Raw genomic sequence first — 22,168 nt, forward strand, 5'->3', positions numbered from 1 at the left:
ACACACCGTTCCCTGCTCAAGGTACTGCTCTGAGCTGGCCAGTCCTAGTTCCTCCCCGTTTGTGGCTTACACACACACACACACACACACACACACACACACACACACCGTTCCCTGCTCAAGGTACTGCTCTGAGCTGGCCAGTCCTAGTTCTTTGGGCCAGAAGAAAGGGGAGGCATGCTCTGAACGTGCACTATGCGTCTGGAGCTTTACATACACCGCCAGTCCTTTGGCCTCAGAGCAGTCCTGTCACCTGCGTGTTATGCCCAGTTCATAGCCCAGCCTACGGAGGACCAGGGAGCTGGAAGAGAAGGGATTTAAACCCAGATCCCTGCTTTGAAAAATCCTGCTCTTAGAGGCGCTTTAAACTTTCACGCCATCCTTCCATTTATCCCTTCTTGTCCAGTCTGTTCCTGTCCCACCAAGGGTCAGAACCCCTCCCCTCTGCTCACCTCTTTCCTGAGGGATTCGCTTGAGGGAGCTGCTGGGCCCTGGGAAGATATTGCCACCCTTTCTCCCAGCCCAGAGCATCCCCGCTTACAAGCTTGCAGGGCCTGTGGGGATGAACCACGCGGATGATCTCCCCAGTGGGTATCAGCTCCACTTGCAGCGCCATTCCGCCGACAGAGAGCCCGGTGCTTGCTGAGCAACAGCCTGCCTGTCCACTGGCTCGGGCTGCTCCCAGAGCCAGGAATCTGGTCCCACACTGGGATGGCCACTTGGTTCAGCTTCAACTCCAGCCCCAGGGGATGTGTCTGGTCCAGCTCCTCAGGACACAGCTGGAGCAGCCCAGGTCTGATTGGGAGGCCTCTTGGCCCAGCGGGTTGGGGCAGGAAGAGGAGGGGCTGAGGGACGGAGGAAATGCCTGTTGTCCCAGGTAACCAGAGAGGCTGATGCAGCCACTCGTGGGGGACCCTGGCCTCCAGGTCAAAGGGTAGGAGGTCTTTCTCCCCAACAGCTCCATGGCCAGGCCTCTCCTGCTGCCCGCTCACTGGTGTCAGCTGGAGAGCAGTGTTCCCCAAACCAGAACGCACATCCTGCCCTAAGCCAACAAGATCTGTCAATAGGCGCTGCCCCTCCAGCAGGTCTCCCCAGCTTGCCTCCTTCTCCGACAGCAGCAGGTGAGCCCCTTGAGTTTGGGAGGCCAGAGCTGCTGGGGGCTGGCCACACTGAGCAGAGTTTAGCTGGCGAGGCAGGAAGGCACTGTGAGGAGGCCCCTGTCCTGCCCTCCTCAGGGGCCTCTAATGCTTGGGAGGACTGGACTCCCTGGCTCTGGGCGGCCTTAGCCCTGTTGGCTTCTTACTTTTCCATAGTACCTTCAGGTGCCCCTCACCCCCAATGTCCTGTTTTCTATCTTTATTGTTGCTAAATCACTGCTGACACTTTCCTGGCCTGGGACTGAGCCCTCAGGTCTTCAGCCATTCCTTATAGGAAGTAAGAAGGGGAAGAGGATGGGGAAAAGTGACCTTTCCAGAGGGAGACACTGGCATGGGAGGGGTGGAGTCCAATGGGCCAGTGCTGGCCCCGACAGCCCCCTGGACAAGCACCTTCCCCTGGGGCACACTTTCCTTCCCTCCCCACGGCATCCCCCGCCCAGGAAAGGCCAGCAAAGCTTCCTTCCTTCCTCTGAGAAGCACATTTATCTAGGGAAGGCTCATCCCCGGTGGCCACACAATGGCCCTTATCAGCTTTGGAGCCAGGCACAGAGACCCAGTGCACACCAAGTCTCACACATTTCCTGTTTCCACCCAGCGGGTCAGGGCTGGGCCCAGAGCGGCCATATCCTGACTGGGGCCAAGAGGAGGCAGAACACTCCCCCTTCCCCTTCCCGACCTCTCAATCACTGCTGGACTCGCCCCTCCCAGGCCAGGGGGGGCCCCTCCAACAGGAGGCACGGGTAGGGGTGTGTGAAGACTTAAGGGGGAAGGGGAGAGGTGGGCACGTGGACAAGCATGCTCCACAAGCAGAAGGTGGTGGTGGAGTGTCCCCTGAGACCCAGCCCCAGGGCTACATAGATCAGAGTAAGGAGATAGGTATGCTGTTGCTTTGGGTGTTTTTCCAACTGTTCTCTCACAATGATCTTGTGATTGCATACATTATTTGTATTTTACAGACAACCAAGTGTAACTTGGATTCAAATCCAGGTCTTGACCTCATTCCTGTGTTTCTGGCTCTGCATGATACCACGGCTGCCTGTGTAACTTTGGATGGATCACGCCACTCCTCTGAGCCTTGGTTTCCCTGGCTGCAAATGACAGGTGTGGTGGGGCAGCAGCCATGAGGCTTGTGCAGGTGAGAAGGCCAGAGGTGGGCAAGTGCGAGCGGTCAGGGCTCCTCAGGTGTGAGTGTGTTGGGGCAGGGACAGAGATTATCGTGGAGACCTTGGGGCAGGAGGCTCAGGGGAAAAAAGATGGTGACTTTTTTGGATAGCTTGACCTGGGACCAAGGCTTAAGACTAAGATGAAGGAATGTGGGTGAGGAGAGATGAACGAGTGAATGCAGAGTACCTTTTCTGAGAGCCGTCAGGTCTCAGAAACCCATTCTACTTCGCAGCAAGGTAAACGAAGTGCCTAATAGCATAGGTGGCTCGCCCCAACTGTGCCGGGGACCCAGGGGCCACCACCCCAGGACCTCACCCCATTCTCATCCGGGCGCCATCTGCCACTCTCGGACACAGCAAGTCTAGTCTAGGTCTACAGGGCCCTCGTCCTAGAGTCTAGCAAGGGCATGGAGTCATACCACCACCACCACCAGCTCCCCCGCCGCTGCCATCATGGAGCCACACACAAGTGTAAAAGCCATGTTTCTAATTATCCCCCCCCCCATACAACAGACATAGAACACAGCCACGGGCTACTAGAAGCCAGGGGGACAGTTCTTGATGGTACACACGGCTCCCAGGGTGGAGTATGGATCACAGAGCGACTGGAGTGTCCCTCAGTCTCAGGTCATAGGATGGGCGTGACAATCACAGAGCAGGTTCCCTGAGGTGTCTTCTCCTGGGAGAAGGGCCGTTGAATCACCAGTGGCTGGAGGCAAGTGGCGGGAGTGGGACTGAGGGCCCACACAGCACCTAGACAATGTTCTCTGAAGAACCTCAAGGCCAGATTCCCCAAAATGTCTAGATTTTGGCTCTCTTCTCTGCCTGCCTCCACTTCTAGGTGCTAGGGCAGTCTAGAGAGAGGGCAGGTTTCTGGCCAGTGACTGCAGGCAAGGGTAGGAGCAGATGAGCTTGACTGGGCAAGAAACACCCTGGAAAAGTCTGTGGCCACAGTTCCTCTACCACCTGCCAACCCTTCACAAGAGGGCAGGTTAGGGCATGGAGCCTGACCCACCAGCCCCGGAACTTCCTGGGTCAGACTCCATGGGGGCAGGGGTGCTGGCAGGACACTCATCATCCTGCCCACAGGACCTAAATAAGAGCCTGGGTAGAGGGGCCCCTCCATCCTGCCCACTTAGTCTAATTGCTTTTGCTACAAGCAGGGATCCCAAACCTTCTGCCCATCCCCCAGGGGGAGAGGCAATGAGATGCCAAGACTCCTGGAACCCAGGGCTGCTTGTGCCAACCGGCCTATGGGGCCTGTGCAGATGCGAGCTTCTCCCCCCTCCCAGGCAGCCTGAGGCCCAGGATGGCGTGACAAGAATGCAGGCCTGTGCCAGATGGGGCATGTGCCTGGCAGGCCTGCTTGGGCGGGACTGGGAGTGTGTGTGGGGAAAATCAAGAAACAAGATACAAGCTGGAGGGTCCCTCCCACATCCAGTGGACTGTCCCAGGTCTTCACTGTTGACAAACTAGCTGGTTTCACTCATATCTCAGCAACAAAAACCTGTATTTAAGTGGCCAATTCTAGAGATCTGGACCGGAGAGAGCAAAGGAGTGTGGCTAGAGCTCCGCCTGGGAGATGGAGGATACCTGCTGCCTCCTCTGGGGGCTGGGCTGGGCCCCCAGTGCTGCGGGCGGCGTGGGCAGACCAGCTCTGGCCTCCACCCTGGATCCACTCTCATCCGGGCTCAGATGTGTGGTTGGGCTTCCCCCAGTGGGTCCTCCGCCAAGAAGGAGCCAGGCTGGATCTGCAAGGATAAAACAGGCGGTGAGTAGAAGGGGGTAGGGGAGAGCAGATTTTCGTCTGTGCCTTTCCATCACTCCCCTTCTCCAATGCATGCGGCTCCATGGTCCAAGTGGGTTCCTAGGCCTGTGGCATTGGAGAACTGAGGAGGGGCTCAAGTCCCCTTCCCCCACCAGCATACCTTGAAGGGTTTGCTTATCCCCACCACAGAATGTAGACTGTTGCTATAGTAACAGAGGAGAAACTGGTCCTCAGTCTCAGGGATATTGCTGGTATTGAAGTATACCTGGTGGGAGGATGGAGAGGAATGGGGTCAGCTCCCCGGCCTGGGCCCCACCCAGCTCTCAGCAACAAGTTATCCCACCCTCTGTTCCTTCCAAAAGACAGAGCAGTGCTCAGGCAAGGCCACACGTGGGAGACATGGAATACCTATCTCAGGGAAGCGGGCAGGTACCTGGCTCAGCCCATCGCTGAAGGAGACCTGGTTGTCCCTGACCCACACATAGGACACGTAGTCATTAATGTGGCGCAGCCCCACCTGTGGGAGAGGGGATTGGGCAGTCGGTGGTCTGAGAGGACAAAGCACCTATGACAAGTCCCAAGGAGATGCCTCAGGCTGGCCATTGTACTGTATGCACCCTCCCCTTCACCGCCAGCCTCTAGGGGGCAAGGACCCCTGTGTGATGAGCACGAGCTCTTCAGTCTCTGTACCCAGCTCCCGTGAGCCCCCAGGATGGATAAACCAGAAGGGTATGGCTGATGGACACCACGTCTTGCCTGCCACATCACCTTGTATAGTCCAATCCAGTCCCAGGGGCTGCTGAGAAAGTCTGGGGTCAAGGAGTAGCTGATCAACATGTCGTTCTCCATGGTCCACAGCCTCTCGGGTATCAGGGTGATCAGTGGGGCAGACACCAATGGCTTCAGCTACATAGGGGTGGGAAAGAGGGTGAAATCCCATAGCACCATTCCTTTCTCTGAGGCTCACGTTCTTGCTGTGAACTTTCCAACACATCAGCGTCAGTGAGGGGGAAGAGGGGCACACAAGGGGGTGGGCACAGAACTCTACTAGGCTGCCCCAAGACAGTATCAGACCTTGGCTGGCCTGCTGGAAGGAGAAAGGGCCAAAGGCTTGTTAGGGGTGGCTGGCCCTGCCAGGGAGGATGGGGCTGGGGGCCCAGTGGGTAACCAAGCAGACAGCCAAGTGCTGAGGGGAGAGGGTGGGGGAGAATGGGGGAGTTGCTGACAGGTTTAAGAAAGAAGCCAGGTAGCTGCTCTCAGGCCTCTAGGGTTCCTGACCCGCAGTGGGGGGGTAGCCCTGGAGAGAACAGCTACAGGCATGTGGAGAGACACAACGGTATACGGACAGACAAATCAGCCATGAAAAAGTGAAGGCTGAGGGCAGCCAGCAGGTCTCAAAGGAGGTCAACATTGCCTTGGTCATTTGATGGCAAGAAGCAAGGATGGAGGGAGCTCCCTTTGCAACCTGATCCAGGTAGATTTAAGACAAACAGAAGGAAGTCCTACTTACATGGTAGGTAATAAGCATAATGGAACCCATTAGCCCCAAGAGACAGTACCAAGAGGAAATGGAAACCTATTTACAAAGGGTCTGGACACGTTTTTGACGGAGCCCTCAACAGCTTCTAAGAGCTGGGATACCTGACCTGGGAGGAGTGGCAATCGTGTCCTCCTACAGGTCTCCCCTGGGAGCTGTGCTGACATTAGAATCCCGGGCTGGGGGGTTTGGGAGGTGGCCCCGCGGGCGCTCTGTCAAGTGCCAGGCAGCCTGGAAATTCACCTCCAAGTCAAAGGTGCTGGTGACCGGCTTATGGTCACTGACGCAGTACATCGTGTGGCTGACATAGCTCCTCAGAGACAGGCAGAAGTGGGGGGCTGGCAGCCTCTGGGTGTGGGGGCTGGCCTGGGGCTGCCGCTTCAACCTCCACAGGATGCGGTCGGTCCACGCAGGCTTGCGTTTTTTCTCACTGGGGGTGGAGGGGAAAACGAATGTGGAGAGAAGGGTTGGCAGGAGAGCAAGACGGTACCCCCAGCAAGCCTGCTGGAGCCCCTAACACCAGGGCCTCTCAGTGGCCAGGAGACCCCTGGGCCCCAGTGGGAGTGTGGCATGGCAGCAGGGACGAGGGGGCCCGAGAGAATCAGAAGCATACTGGCCCTTGTCAGGCTCAGCCAAGGACCTCCAGTCTAGTCTACGTTTTTATGAATCAAATTGTGATTCAGAAACATTCCACTTCAAAGCTTTTCTGACTTCTAGACTGAAAGCAGCAGTGGACCGAAGAAGCTGAGGTCTGGATTTTAGAGTTAGAGGTAAGCTGGAATTGGGCTTCCCTCTCACTAACGGTGCAACCTCAGGAAAGGGAAGCACTCGGGGAGGCTCACTGTGTGCCTGCCATCAGTACTGCTGGTCCCCCTCTCTCAAAGGCAGAGAAGTCGAGACTCAGCGAACTTTCCCGAAGTCACACAGCTACTGAGTGGTGGAGTCAGGATTCAAGGCCAGGCAGCACGACCACAGAGCACAAGCTCTTCATGACCAGGCCACCTCCTCCTCGACTTCAGCTTCCTCATCTGTAAAATGAAGGTAATAGTTACCTCACAGGGTTGCTGACATGATTGAATGAGGAAAAGCACACAAAATTACTTAGCACAGTGCCTGGCACGAAATAAGCTCCCTGTAATCACTGGCTATTGTGACTCTTTGTTCTCAAGAGTCAACTGAGAGGGGCGCCTGGGTGGCTCAGTCGTTAAGCATCTGCCTTCAGTTCAGGTCCTGATCCCAGGGTCCTGGGATCGAGCCCTGCAATGGGCTCCCTGCTCCGCGGGAAGCCTGCTTCTCCCTCTCCCACTCCCCCTGCTTGTGTTCCCTCTCTCGCTGTCTCCCTCTGTCAAAAAAATAAATCTTAAAAAAAAAAAAAAAAAGTCAACTGAGAAACCTCTGGCCTGTTCTTTGCTTACTAGCTTCACTGAGGGGCCCGAGAGGCTGTACACCCCTGGAGACAGAAGTGCTTTCCCCCCCTAAGAAACTGTGGTTGCCCAAGACAGGCAAGCCTCTGACTCCTAACACAGCCATGCCCAGGCAGCTATAGGGGTGTTCTCTTAAGACCAGGCAGTGCCCTCCAAGGGGGGGCCCCAAGTCCTGGAATGGGGGTGGGGGCAGCTGCTGTTCTGGGTTCCTCCCCCTTGAGTTTAAATGAACCCAGAGTAGTAAAGCCTAGTCAGATGGTTTCCTACTTTAAAACCTTTCAGGAGTCTTCACTGCCTCCAGAATAAAGCTCAGGTCCCCAAGCACGGCTTTTAAGGAGCCTGACCCCCTCATCCTGCACCGTCTCCCACCACTGTCCCATACCCACCCACCACAGTGACTCTCCAGCCTCTGGACCTTTCCTCGTGCAGTTTGTGCTGCCCGGAACACCCTTCTTCACAGGGAGAGGCCCAGTTCCAGTGCTGTCTTTGTCCGAAAGCTGTCTTTGAGCTCTACTTTCCACTTCCAAAGCATTCTGCACCAGCGCTTCCCCTATTATGTTATCCATTGCTGTCGTTTTCTGTTTCCCAGTCGGCATACTGGTTCGTGTGGGAGCGTGGGAGGCAAGAACTGGCTCTTGAGATCTCCTGCGCAGCCTGGCCGTAGTATGCACAACTGCTTGTGTAACCCAAACTCACGAAAACCCCAAACTCAATCTCTCTCCTCAAAAATGCCCATCTAATCCTAACGTATACAGGTTCAGATGCTGATAACCAGTTTGCAATGCTATTTTCTGTCGTTTTATTCACTTACTATTTTTTTTAAAGATTTTATTTATTTATTTGACAGAGCGAACACAAGCAGGGGGAGCGGCAGAGGGAGAGGGAGAGGGAGAAGCAGGCTCCCCGCTGAGCAGGGAGGCCGATGCGGGAGCCAGGCGCCCCTCACTATTTGTTTTTTTAAGATTTTTAAATTTATTTTATTTATTTGAAAGAGAGAGAGAGAGCGCACAAGCAGGGGAGAGGGAGAAGGAGGCTCGCCGCCAAGCAGGGAGCCTGACTCGGGGCTCGATCCCAGGACCCCGGGATCAAGACCTGAGCCGAAGGCAGATGCTTGACGGACTAAGCCACCCCGGTGCCCCCATTTACTTTTTTTTTTTTTTAAGATTTTATTTATTTATTTATTTATTTGACAGAGAGAGACACAGCGAGAGAGGGAACACAAGCAGGGGGAGTGGGAGAGGGAGAAGCAGGCCTCCCGCCAAACAGGGAGCCCAATGCGGGGCTCGATCCCAGGACCCCGGGATCTGACCCGAGCCGAAGGCAGACACCCAACGACTGAGCCACCCAGGCGCCCCGCCCCCCCATTTACTATTTTAAATAAACATTTCCAACATACTGTTGTCAATTCAACAGCAATACAGTCTTCTAGCAACAGAGAGGCAGAATGATGTCTCGCTGGTAAAGTCCGACTCCACAATCAGACACCAGGATCTGGGGGGAGGTTCTGCCCTGTTAATTAAGAGCTATGTGGTTCTGGTTGGTGAACACGTGATTTGGAGAGAGTGGCAGGCTCAGAGGGCATGGAAGCTCCTCGCCCTCTCCCCACACCTTGCCCTAGGCCTCTTTTCCATCTGCCGGTTCCTGAATTATATCATTTTATAATTAACTGGTAATCTAGTTTAAAAGAGAGAGAAAAAGCTATGTGCCCATGGGCAAGTGGCTTCACTTCTCCCAGCCTCAGCTTCTTCAGCTCTAAGATGGGGTGATAACAGTACTTACTTCAAAGAGCCATTGTGAGGATTAAACAAATTAAGGTGTGTTAAGGGAGTGGTCAAGAAGTGCTAACTGGCTCAACCACATCTGTTTGGGGCTCCTGGGGTTGTCTCAACCTTCTACTCTTCTGAGGAGTGTTCAGAGCACATCAGAATATGCTATTTCCACTCCAGAGACGACAGACATACAATCTCCGAATCCACCTTGGACATTCAGTACCTAGCAATGCTTAAACTTGGGACTGAACCACACAAATGTACCACTTTCCCTTTCAAAGCATTCCCCCTCCCCAACTTCCCTATTATGGTGACTTGCTGTCACTTCAGGATCCTCCCCAAGTCCTGACCACAGCCTGTCTCTCCTTCCTCCTCAGTACCTCTCAACCTGTCTTCCTTTTCTCCTTTTCCAGGGCCTGCCCAGGCTTATCACTGGGCACCTGTATGCTTCAGTCTTTCAATGAAGATTTACTGAGCCCTTATTATATGCTGGGCAACTGGGGATCTGAAAAACGGGACTGACAAAGTCCTCGAGGAGCTTGTCTGACAAAAAAAAGACAAGAAACAAGTTAAATGTGTACAAATTTGGGCGCCTGGCTGGCTCAGTTGGTAGAACATGTGACTCTCAATCTCAGGGTCATGAGTTCAAGCCTCATGTTGGGCATGGAGCCTACTTAAAAATAAATAAATAAATAAATAAATAAATAAATAAATAAAAGTGTATGTACAAGTTAAATATTACATATATTCTCTCAGTTCTCCATTTCTTTCTTAAAAAAAAAAAAAGATTTATTTTAGAGAGAGGTGCACACACACGCATGCAGGGGGGAGGGGCAGAGGGAGAAAGAAACTCAAGCAGACTGTGCTGAGCATGGGGCCAGACTTGGGGCTTGATTCCACAACCCTGATGAGATCACGACCTGAGCCGAAATGAAGAGTTGGATGCTTAACCGACTAAGCCCCCCAGTGGGGCCCTCCCCTGCCCAGTTCTCCATTTCTAATAATGACAATTGCAAAAGATGGGGGTCCTTCTGTGCCTTTGACACTGTGATAGGTGTCTCATGGACTGTCCTGGTCCTCTCGGCACCGGAAGAATGTTACAGGTCACATTCTCCCCCCACTACTAGACACTGAAGTTCAGACGTCACCCTGTGCAGGCGGAAGTCGGATGCCTGCCCAGGTCCATGAATTCCATGCTCCTCCCACTGCACTCCAATGTGGCCAATTCCCAGCAGCCAGAACTGTCTCATCGCATGCCTTACCAGAACCGGACCTCACTTAGGATTTTTGGCTGAATGGTTGTGACTAAGTACAAGAATTGTTTCTGGAGATCACTATGTCCTTACTTTAGACAAATCAGAACCAACAAGCTCTGCAAATTTCTCTTTAAGAGCCCAGAAAGCTGAGCCGATTTACTGACCCCAAAGTAGTGATGTGTTCCATTTCTGGGTTTGAAATGGAACTTTTCCCTTCGGCTCCCTATGGATGGCTTCTAAGTGCGTACTGAACTCTGGACCTGAGTCTTGACTAGATTGATACTATCCTCTGCTCACTGCCTAGTGGAGAGGCTGACCAGGCTCACGTCAACTGTAACAAAACCCTATGGCAATCCCTGACAGGATTTCCCGCTTTGGGCCTGTTCACCCTCCTCTGTAATGGAGCTGACCTCGTTTCTCATTACGTCCTGGCTTAGGGGAGGTTGCTGTCGCTGGGCAAAGATGCACGTGTACCGTGCCCCAAACACAACTCACTCACAGTCACTTGGTACAGCTGGTCAGGCTCTTCTCGAGGTGCCTCTCACCGGCGCTGCGGACTGCCAGGAATGCCTGCCCCTCTCCCCTCTCTGCCAAACTCTGCTGTTTCCTTGACAGCAGCTCTGACTGACTCTTCCTGGTTCAGCTGCCCACCTCTTTACCATTCGCTGAACCTCCTTCAGCACTTCCAGAGTTCTAGAATCTTCTACTGGCCAACTCCTGGACTTGATAGTGCTTATTTGGATCTCTTGCTGTGGGTGGATTCCTCTAATAGACTGGCTGCTCCTTAAATACCTTATCTTTTCCTTCTGTCCTCTCAGGCTCCCAATTCGAACATGTGCCAGGCACTATGCTACATACCAGAGATGGTCATAAATCAGATCCAGTCTCTTCAGGCATTCATAGTACAGCAGGAAAAGCACACTGTGTCTTGAAAACGACACTGAAAGCATGGTGTGTGCAAGGCTTTCAGGCAGCATATGGGCAGGAGAGAACTCTCAGTGAGATGGGGGAAGGGTCAGGGAAGGCTTTCTAACAGCGATGATGTCTGAGCTGGTTTTTCAAGGATGAAGAACAGTCTGGTTACACAGGCACGTGGTAAGTGCTCGGTAATGTCAGTCACAATGTGGATTGTACCTATTATGTGGAAGTAAGTATCTGCCTCCTCCTTGGCAACCCTCTGCTATCCCTATCCTGCCCTCCTTTTTGCTGCTGCCGGCAAGGCTGGCTGTGAATCTGGAGGTGCTGTGGGCTAGACAGAAGCACTGCGGGCCACCGAGTCCAGCTCCACCATTACTAGCTGAGCCTCCTGGGGAAGTCCTTTAACATCTCGGGGCCTCTGTACCCAATCTCAGTACCTCTCATCACAGCCTAGCTGACGCTCAGCTGTCTTCACTGCCTTCTAGTCTCCTGGTGGCTTCCCTACCGCACCTCGGGGTGGGGGCAAAGGGACCCCGGGCCACATGGCCTGCCAGCAGCAATCTTCCAGCTAGCAAGTGAGCACTGAAGTCCACTGGTCGGAGGTCCCAGCCGCCAAGGCCCAGGCCCAGGCCCATCCCACCGAGGCCTCACAATTTCCATGACAGCTCTCATTTCCAATGGATGGCTGGAGAGACTAGCAGTCTCCCTGCAGCTGGGGCCCCGGGCCGCCTCGCCAGCTGGCTCCTGCCCTCTTACCTCCTTTCCGGCCTGCTCTGTTTCCAGTGTTCGTGGCCTCTTCTTGTGTGCACTTGCCAGCCCATGACCCCAGCACGTCTTGCTCCACACTCCTGAAAGGCCTCGCCCCCTCTCCCTTCCTTGGAGGGGAGACGCTGGGGCTCTGTCATGCCCCTGCCAGCACAGGGCCGTCCGCTCCAGCTCTCACCCCGGCCTGGCTGGGGAGACGCCTGTTCACTCCCGACACTCCAGAGGCCCTGCCCTGGAGGCACCTCCTGCCTCCCTCATAAGACAGTCCTGCTGAGAGGAGTTACGTGAAGGAGCTGCTCCGGGTGTAACAAAAACCCTCTAACATGGAAGATGTTCTTTTTCTTCAAAGAGACGAGAATCCTTGCCAAATTGGGCCGGGAACTTCATGGCGGAGCTGCTCTTGGCCCTCTGCCTAAGCTTCAAGTTTGGGTGGTTACCTGGCCCCTTCTCGGATCCTAGAGAGGTTTTCAGTAGAACTACTACTAACTGAAGACGCGAATCGAACATCAGCAGTTGCTACAGTGCTCACCAGCCGCCAGACACCGGGCCAAGCACGTGCCAAGGTCTCATTCAATCCTCAACCCCATGAGGTGGGTACTACTATCAGCCCCATTTTGTAGATGATGATATTGAGGTTTAAATACCTTATCCAAGGACATGCAGCTGAGGAGGAGCAGAGCTGTATTTCTAACTATTAGATGCACTGTCTCTACATTGTTCCCCATAAACTTCTCTATTGACACCTACTACTTCATCTTCCTAAGTAGTACGTGATCCACTCACAGCTGGGGCAGGGGTACCCGATACCAGTAACGGGATGAGCCAAGAGCTCTGTGCCCCTGTCTGGGAAGGACCAGAAAGCCTGGGGGAGTGGAAGCACGGGTTCCCAGAATGCTGGAACGCAGTCCCTCCCGAGTGAGGAATCAGCTGCTTCCCCCCACCCCCTCCTCGCCCTACCTGCCCTGCCCCTGCCCCCAGCCCCCACCCTCGCCAGCACCTTCCTGCTCTCTGAGGACAACCTGGGACAGCTCCCACAGTCAGCGCCGCATGAGGCGGGTGGGAGGTGCCACCCCTGAGGGGACGGCTGCATCTACTCCTGCTTCCCTAACACTTCTATTCTGAGGCAGCTCCCTCTGCCACTAGGGCCCACACAACCTGACTTCCCAGGCCTCTTGGCCCCTCATTCCCTCCTCACAGGCTAATTCCAAATCGGTGGCAGGCTGATCCTCTCCTGGGGGAGCCCCCTCACCTGGTGTCATAGTTGTTGGAGTTCTTATCAAACTTGTAGGTGGGTGGGAAGAGCAGGGGGCCCTCCTGGAATTCCCGGAGCAGTGGATCATGTCTCTTGGCAATGCTGAGCTGGAGAGAAAGCCACAGGCCCGTCTCCTAGTGGTCCTGACCCAGTGGCCCAGCACACACTCCATTCGAGGGATCAGCACATGCCATCGCCGCAGGTCAAGAGTCAAGCAACACCACCTCACTTCCTCACTGCTCCAGTGACGGCCTCAGCGGCCCATCCCCACTCCACCCCCAGCCTCAGGAAAGCTGAATCCTTTTGCAAACATTATCCCATAGTCCCAGGGGAGGCAGCTGCCTGCCATTTCCCAGTCCTTGGACTACAGGGACCAGGCTTTGAATTCCGTCTCTCTGGGAGTCACCAGCAAACATGTATCAGAGGGGAGGTTGGGGCAGCCAGGGTCCCCCCAAAGGGCAAGCCAAAGCCCTTCTTGTTCCCTATCTTGACGCACACCCAGCAGCTCCTCCAGGGGAAGATCAGGCCCCTGGGTGCAAAGCCCTGTTAAACTCCTCCCCACCCGGGAACAAGGACTTCAGAGGCCTGGAAACGGAGAACAGGTGGCTAAGGGACCTGAGCAGTGCCCCCCACATTTGATGTTGGACTTCCACAATGGGCTCCGATCACCCCTCCGGACCCTTCCCTCACTTGATACCTGATCCTTCTCCCACAGATCACTGTAGCACCGATTTTTTATGGATTCCCGGACAAAATGCAGCCCAAAGTCATCAATCCGAAAGTTCATGTCTCCAAACCAGAGAATGAGGCTGCAGAGAGAAAAGAAGGCAGCTGAGGGTTGTGATGAGGTGAGAGAAGGGAGGAGCAATGGGCCTTAGGCCTGCTCGCTCCTCCAGCGCAGAGCTCGGGCGGCAGGTGTGGTGCCAGAAGCTGGGAGAGGAGCCAGAGACAGTGACGACATGGCGTGAGCCCTAATGAACTGTTCTCATGGCCGCTTCCCTGCCGTGTAAGCCAAAGAGACCAGCCGCCAGGGGTGAATAACAAACACAGAGCAGGCTCTCGCCCTCCCTCCCCCTCCCTCAACGGGCCACCAGGCAAGGCTGAGAACCAGGTCCCTGTGGGTGACCTCAGGGACCCTGGGGTTCTTGATGTGGGATCTTCAGAAGTGTCCAGAATTCCTAAGCAGGACATGGGGGCCAGGGAAAGGGAAGAGGTCCTAGACCCCAGGCAGGTAAAGCTGGACAGGAGAGCAGATGGGGCGTCAGGGAAGAGGCTGGGAAGGGCTGGGGTGGAACCCAGGCTGCCTGAGGAGAATGCTAGCTTGGGCTGGTGTGGGGGCGAGGACAGGGGCGGCAGTTGACAAGTGCATGCTCACTCATGCTCCAGGATGTTGGGGATATCCTGTCCCTCAAAATTTTGCATCTCCAGGATCCGGTCAAAGTGCTCCAGCCGCTGGTCATTGTTGGCCATGTGGGGGGGCAGGTGGCAGTTGATGATGCTGACATAGTAGCCATAAAGCTTCAGGCATATGGTGACGCCCCCTTTGTTCCCCTGGTAGGACAAGTGGGCAGAAGGGTGGAAGTTGCTCTGGGTGAGACACACCTCCCCTTTCCCATCCCAAGCCTGAGGGGAGATGGTCTCTCCCGCCACAAGACCTCTCAGGGCCAGATGCTCAGCTCCCTGGAGTGACCTCTCTCCATCTAAGAGCCCTGCTCACCCGGCCCGAGGTCTCAAGGGTGCAAAGCTCCCAGAGGCAGGAGAGTAGGTATGCGGGGCACCGGCGTGGAAGACTCACGCCACCCCCCTTTTCCATCTGCTCACCCCTACAGCGTCCAGCCCTCCTCAGCCCAGTGGCAGAAGGCCTCCCAACTCATGACTCAGACAACTCATCCTTACCCAGTACCCGAAGAGGCCAGTGGGGGTGGATTTAGTAGAGAGGATCTGGACAAAGGGCAAATGCTGATGCTTGGCAAAGAACAGCAAGAGGAGCCCCTGCATGCGGACACTGGAGACCTACAGCACAGGGGGGACAATGGTCATTCATTTCCCTGCACAAGCTGAGCAAGTCCCTCCCTAGCCCTGAGGTCGACGGTATCTCAGCTCCAGGCTCAGGGTTTTACTGCCCTGAACTGCCAAATGATGCATTCTGAGAGCTAAGCCAGGTCCAGCGCCTGTTCCTGCTCAGGTGGAAGGCAGAGAAGACAAGGCTACCAGGGCACCCTGCCACAAGGAGGGCATCGACTCTCCAGGCCCAGCACCATGCAGCCTAGCGACTCCTCTCACCCTGCTCTCTGGGTCCTTAGGGCACTCCGGGCTGCCACCCCCGCGGGCCAGGGCCTCAGAGAGGGATGGCGCAATGCAGGATAGTGGCTAAGGGCACTGGCTTTGAAGTCAGCCAGATCTGGTTTCAAATTCCACTTGGGCTCTTAGAATTTGCTATTGGGCCAAGTCTCAGTCTATTTGCTCATTGAAAAACCAGGACTCTATCTCATCTATCTCATGGATGCTGGAAGGATTAACTGGCAGCTATTCTTTCCTGGTTTAAGGATTTAAAAAAATTTCTTTAGTAATCTCTACAACCAATGTTGGGTTCAAACTCACAACCCCAAGATCAAGAGTCTAATGCTCTTCTGACTGAGCCATCCAGGCACTCCTGGTTTAAAGACTTTTTTAAATGCAGGGAGGGGCACCTGGCTGGCTCAGAGCACACGATTCTTGATCTCAAGGTTGTGAGTTCAAGCCCCACAATGGGCGTGAAGCCTACTTTAAAAAAAAAAAAAGTAAATTCAGGGAAAGAACATGAGAGACCCTTCTACGGTGCTAGAAATATTCTCTACCTTGACTTGACTGGTGGTAACACTGATGCATATACAAACAAAAAGCCATAAAAAATATACCTAATTTCTTTCTTTTTTTTTTTTTTTAAAGATTTTTTATTTATTTATTTGAGAGAGAGAGAATGAGAGAGAGCAAGCACATGAGAGGGGGGAGGGTCAGAGGGAGAAGCAGACTCCCTGCCGAGCAGGGAGCCCGATGCGGGACTTGATCCAGGGACTCCAGGATCATGACCTGAGCCGAAGGCAGTCGCTTAACCAACTGAGCCACCCAGGCGCCCCCCAAAATACACCTAATTTCTGCATACATTATAATGTTCAGTGGAAAAAATTTAAGAAAATGTTCCCCCAAATAATTATACACTGTGGGTAGTTGGATTTCCATGAAGGCAATGCAGAGGCAATGAGAGCAAGCATGCTGGACATGTGTTTGCAGGTCGGGGAGAACAGCCACAGTCTACTAAAATCCTTCATACTGCATTTAATCTTCACACCAACCTTGTAAGGAACTACTGTCCCTGAAGGCCGAGGCTCAAGGAGACTAAGGAACCAGGAAAACTACTCGTATAACAATGTTTGAGGTCCGGGATCCCTAAAATCCCCGCTCTGTGAGGTGGGGTGGGAAAGGGCCATAGCCAGTGACCCTCTCTCTCAGCCTCAGGCTGTCTACACCTACCACCCGAGTAGCTGTTTCCGGAGCTTGAGGTTGCAGAGGCCAAGGAGGAAATCCCCGGGTGGGGAGCATGTACTGGGGCCTTCCAGGAATTATGAAACTTGATCCCACAGGCCAGGAGCTCTGGCACAGTGGAGGAGTCAAAGCAAGGGGAACCCCAAACCCAAGACTGAGTGAGGAGGTGTGAGAACCTAGCGTTGGGTAGAGGTTGCTACAAATGTGTCTCCAACCCCACCCTCTAGCCCCAGTCTTGGTCTCTCCCACTGACAAGCATATATGCCAATGGAACTGACTCCTAAGGAACTGATAAAGGTCCAGAACTTTCAAGCTTAATCCTAACCCACAGAGCAGGTCTGGACCACTGGAACCCCGCACAAAGGCACCAGTGTGCTTTGTGAAGGAGCAAGGGAGGGGAATCGGGTGGCAGGAAAGCCTGGGACTGGGAAAAAGGGTGGGGCTGTGGGGAAAGGCGGGAGACTTGTAGGAGAAGTTCTGTTGGAGGAAGTGAAGTAGGAGGAGCTAAGGAAGGGGCTAAAGGGAGGGAGCTAGGGGCCCTGGAGCCAACAAAGGGGGTCAGGCCCAGGCTTCTCAACCTGTAACTGGCAAACTCCTGTCAAAGGAAGAGGCTGCAAGCAGGGCTCACCCTTTCACCTCAGTTCTTGGCTAGGGGAAAGAGGGTCACCCATCTGCTTTGGGTGCTAGGCCCTGAGGCAGGCCTCCCAAACACGGGAGGCCACATGGGTAGAATGGGTTGTGTCCCTGCCACAAGCTGAGCTAATTTCCTTGGCTTGATTCCATTCTACCAATCCCTTGCCAGTGAGCCGGGGTGTAAGGAAGCCTCCGGTCTTGAGAAGAGAGTGGGTGGTGAGAGAAGTGGTTCTGCCTTCTCAGAGGGTAGCTCCACATCTGTAGGAAGAGGCCTGAGCTTCATCTGGAGAGAGCCAAGGGCTTGGGGACTGACCTTTTCCAGCCTTAGCAGCAGGGCAAGGCTTGTATTCCCTCCTCCTGGCTCTGCCCTCGAGAGGACTCACAGCTCTTGCCTCAGCACCCTTAAGCAAACTGGGGTAAGAGAATTAATTCTGAAGAAATGAGTCACCCAGGAAGGGACTAAAGGAATTCTGGTATTTCCAAGAAGCACTGCACAGGGTGCTTTGAATGGGAGTATGCTTCATGCCCCAGCTGTGCAGGACGTAAAGGTGAAGACCCAGCAATCTAGAGCCTTCCTGTGGATTCTCCTATGGTCTGCTTTCCCCAAAGAATACTGGCCCTTCGGACTGAGAACTATTTTCCTCCCCTCTCCTAACCTCTGGGCCCCTGAGAATTTGAGGTACATGTCTCCTGTGATCCGAGGACACCCTCTGATACCAGCAGGCTAGCCATGGGATACCTGTCAGCCTCAGAGCTCACCAGCAGAGCAATAAAGTATAATAGTTAAGAACATGGGTTATGGGGCGCCTGGATGGTTCAGTCGGTTAAGCAACTGCCTTTGGCTCAGTCATGGTCCTGAGGTGCTGGGATCGAGCCCCGCATTGGTGCCCTGTTCAGTGGGGAGTCTGCTTCTCCCTCTGCCTCTGCCCTTTCCCCTTGCTCATGCTCTTGCTCGTGCTCTGTCTCTCTCAAATGAATAAAAGGAAAACTTCTAAAAATAAGTAAATAAATAAATAAAATAAAAATAAATTCCATGCTAAATGCAATAAAGAAAAAAAAAAAGAACACGGGTTACGAAATTTGAAAGATCTAGATTCAAATCCCAGACAGCCTCTGTGACCTTTCAGTCTTGGTTTTATCTGTAAAATACCCACATTTCAAGAGAGTTAAGAGTTCTCAATAATGTGTATCAAGAGCTTATTTGTGATGCTTACTCCCAAGTAAGCACTCAGTAAATGTTAGCAGTTATTATTTTTTTTAATGTTTTATTTATTTATTCATGAGAGTCAGAGAGAGAGAGAGAGAGAGGCAGAGGCAGAGGCAGAGGCAGAAGCAGGCTCCCCGCCTAGCAGGGAGCCCGATGCGGGACTCGATCCCAGGACCCTGGGATCATGACCTGAGCCGAAGGCAGACGCTTAACCATCTGAGCCACCCAGGCGCCCGTTAGCAGTTATTATTATACTCAGGGATTTCAGGCTGGGCACGTGAATAGGGATTGAAGGCTGACGGTGGATAGGCACCGAAGTGTTAATAAGGCCTGCTGTGCTTCCCCCAGGATTCTCCCAACATGAAAAATGTCAAGGTGTTAAACTAACCCCTGGGGTCCCAGCTCAGCTCCAGCTACATTGGAAAGACACAAGGCAGGCGGGAGCCCCAGGAAGCCAGGAGCAACTGAGGTTTAGGCCTTTAAATAAATGGAAACAGCATGAAAGTCTGAGCGGGAGACCAAAGGACTGGGGGTTAGTGACAAGAGGTGAGACACATTTCCCAACTGCCCATGAACTTGTAAGTTACCTTGACGAAGCTCAGAGGGGAAAGCACATCCATGAAGAAACTGCTCCATGGGTCTTCAAAGGCAGTGTCAGAAAGGAGGCTCATGATCCCACAGTTCATTTCCTGCAAACTGCCCATTCCAGGTCAGAGGCTCTCTCCCTGGCCTGGAGGGTAGCGCCTCTGCCACAGACATTTAGTACTGCCCTCGGCACTTTCAAACCTTGGGTACTCATGACCATGAGCTCTCCCTCCCGTGGCCAATGACTGCCAACCCCTTGCCATTACTGACTCAGGACAAGAGACACTGACTGGTCCTGATGCAGGCTGAAAGCTCCTAGCCTTCAGCCTCCACAGCAAAGGAGGACAGGTGACAGTAGTACCCCACGGGGACAACTTTGGACTGGTCGGGCTTATCGATCTCAGAAATGGGAATGGGGGAAGGGGCACTGCAGACACCTACCCAATGACATAGATGTCCAGATTCAGGTTGTCTTTGTTCAGCTGAAGAAGATCGCTGAGGTCTAGAGGAGGTGCTGCAGAGGCCACGTTCCACGTCACCACATGTATGCTGTGTAGGGGTAGGAAGGGAAGTCGTGGGGGGGGAGGTAGGACCTTATCCAGGTAACGAATGGGTCTGCTAATGGCTGCACCACAATCCAGTGCAACCATAATGGGAAACGCGAGTTTCTGTACCTGGTAGTGGGAACAGGGGCACTGAACTACAAGCCCTTCATCCTCACTTTGTTCCTGAAGCAGGAAATTTCCACCCCATTTTGGCTCCTCCGTGCAGGCCCACAGCTGCCCACAGCTGGCGGCACTGCTGCTGCTGACATGAGGAAAGGCTGCCAAGTGGGCGCCAAGGTTTCAGGGTCAGGTGAGGGAAGGAATGGGGATGGGGTCGGTAGTCAGGAATTCAATAATTCCACCAGCCATTCACACCTCAGGGCTCCTAAGGCCACCAGAAAGATTTTGGAGGTTCAGTTTTTACCTTGTAAGAGGACTCAGCACTACAAGACAGGAGAATTTCAAAAATAACAAAGATAACACCACCACATTCCCTTCCTTCCTTCTTCCTAGCAGGTCCCTGGAACATAACCAATTCTGCCAAGCATTTCAGGGAGCCTAAAGGTGAAGATTCTAAATGACAGGGTTCTCAACAACTCTCTCAGGAGTCTACCCTCTTTTAGGAAAAGTCATCAGCTGGATAGCATCCTCAACCTTGGCTTCATATAAACCCTACGGAAGCAAGACAACTAGATCAGCAGCTCTCAATCACAATGGATCCCATCAGAGGCTCAGGGGAAGGAGACACTTGCAGATCTCTTTCACTGAGTAGTTACAGCAACACTCCAAGAAAGCCCCAGACTCAGCTGAGTACAGAGCAGTCAGGGGCTACAAAACCTGCAGAGACCAAGGTCCAGCCACCAAGCCTTAGGTGAGTCCTAGGTACACCATGAGGAGGACCTCCAGCAGAGGAAAACCTAGAATGGGCAAGGGTACAGGGGGTTGAGAGAGATGGGAGAAAAGAGCAGGATGTCCAAAATCATCTCTTCTCCACCAGATCCTGTTCTTAGAGGTCCGTGTTCTAAAAAGCACAACTTGAAATTCTTGGCCGGCTTAATACAACTTCCTGCCCCTCCCTACGAACATCAACAAAACAATACATAAACCACCTTCCCAGGCATTCGGCCAGAGATTCTGCACTTTGTTTGTTTACGATCTCCCCCTGCTGTCCAACAGAGGATTAAGGAAAGCAGCCCTTTTAGTCCAAGGCTCTTTGTTTTCCCAGGGACCTACTCTAAGTGGATGGAGAGCAAAAGTCGGAATTTCTTGCCCTCACTCCGGATCCGACGATTAGCAGCAAATCCTTGCATCGTGACTTGCACTAAGTTGGTGATCAGCTTTGTTCTTCGTTAAAGAGCAAGCATGGTACCAGGCTGTATCACTGCACTAACGGATTTTACTTAAATCTGATTTCGGATTTCGGGAGGTCACAACGGGATCAGGCAGACCCCGTGATGTATGTGCTGATCAAAAGAACAAGATTTCTATTCTAGAGCTGAGAGGAGAATGCCTTGTTCTGTTTTTAACTTCAAACAGCCCAATACTGCTGCCTCCGCCAGAAGCCAACCGAGACACCTGCATGGGGCGCCCAAATGGGAACGAGCTCGGCGGCCTGAGTTTGGAGGGAGTGCGGGGCTTGGGCCCAAAACAGCCCCCTCGCCATTGGCTTGGGAGAACTGGGGAGGGTCTCTGAGCTAGAATCAGCCCTGCAGGCCTAGCCCCTTCTCTCCCAGTCTGGCTGTACCCCAGATCCGCAGCCCCGAAAGGGGAGGAGATGGTGATCCCGCCCGGAACAGGCCGGCTTGCCCGCAGATGCCTTCCTCACCTGAGCGTCTTGCCTCTCGGCTCAGTCGCCTTCCGTGGGTTCACGGCCGCCATCGTCCCCACGCCGCGGCCCGGCCGGCTCGCGCCTCCCCGCCCCCGCCGCTCCTGGCCCGATCCACCTCCCTCCGGCAGCAGGTCCCGGCTAGCTTACTCTCGCCCGATTGTTTTCCTTCCGGATTCTGACCCTCCGCCTCGGCTTCCGTAAGAGGCGGGGCTTGAGGGCACGGAGGGCTCTGGGTGGTGCAGCCTGGGGGAGGAGGCGGGACTCCCCACGGAGCGCGAAACAGTGAAAGGCTGGGAGGAAAGAGGCGCGTCTCCGCGCCAGCAGAACCCGACGCAACACTGCCCCGCCCGGCGCGCGCAACTGGCAGCCCCGCGGCTCCCAGGGTGCCCCGCGCGAGGCCGGCCGGGAGGGGTAGTGTTCCAGCGGAAGCCGCAGCCCGGCCCGCACCAGCATCCTGGGCCCGGCCCGTTTGGCCGGTTATCGGAGTTGAGGTCTCTGGCCTCTGCGCTGTGCCCCTCCACCTCCCCAACGTCCACAGGTCCAAAGGGCGAAGGGGGGTGGCAGTCCAGCCACTGTCCTGCCTGTGAAGCGGCCTCTTTGCCCCTCATCTACAGGTAATCGCTCTCGTGTTGGGCATAGAGCTCCTCCATCCTTAGTTCTCCTCCACTTCCACTTTCAAGTGTTTCCCGCTTTTCACACTCATTAGGTTACCTATTACACTTTAGACTTTGGGGGTGCCTGGACTCTTAAAAAATTAGCCACCAAAGAATGAAAAATAAATCATTGCCTCTATTTGATGAATAGAAATTAAGATTTTTGCCAAAGATTAAGATTTTCTT

General features: G+C 53.9%; 1 protein-coding gene and 1 non-coding gene across 6 annotated transcripts; one reads left to right on the forward strand and one right to left on the reverse strand.

Moving 5' to 3' along the window:
- Positions 1-2,754: 2,754 nt before the first annotated feature.
- On the reverse strand, positions 2,755-21,501 carry INPP5K (inositol polyphosphate-5-phosphatase K). Of its 5 annotated transcripts, none has more exons than XR_004302312.1 (13): positions 21,327-21,501; positions 19,398-19,505; positions 18,959-19,067; positions 14,906-15,022; positions 14,385-14,560; positions 13,707-13,818; positions 13,007-13,116; positions 5,869-6,055; positions 4,857-4,994; positions 4,522-4,605; positions 4,249-4,353; positions 3,914-4,071; positions 2,793-3,029 (listed from the first exon to the last, which is right to left on the reverse strand). XR_004302312.1 is itself a non-coding variant. In XM_032428513.1 (12 exons), exons 1-12 carry the CDS (start codon positions 21,377-21,379, stop codon positions 4,012-4,014), a joined length of 1,359 nt encoding a protein of 452 aa, XP_032284404.1. In that variant the 5' UTR covers positions 21,380-21,501; the 3' UTR covers positions 2,755-4,011. The 5 variants fall into 5 exon arrangements, 3 of the variants coding, with proteins under 3 accessions (XP_032284404.1, XP_032284406.1, XP_032284405.1); XR_004302313.1 differs by having other exon boundaries at positions 2,804-2,999; XM_032428513.1 differs by having other exon boundaries at positions 2,755-4,071.
- TRNAE-CUC lies at positions 9,410-9,482 on the forward strand. Its single transcript has one exon. It is a non-coding gene; the product is annotated as a tRNA-Glu (tRNA).
- Positions 21,502-22,168: the final 667 nt, after the last annotated feature.

This window comes from Phoca vitulina, unplaced genomic scaffold (assembly GCF_004348235.1).
Source record: "Phoca vitulina isolate PV1807 unplaced genomic scaffold, GSC_HSeal_1.0 scaffold40, whole genome shotgun sequence".
Taxonomy (NCBI): domain Eukaryota; kingdom Metazoa; phylum Chordata; class Mammalia; order Carnivora; family Phocidae; genus Phoca; species Phoca vitulina.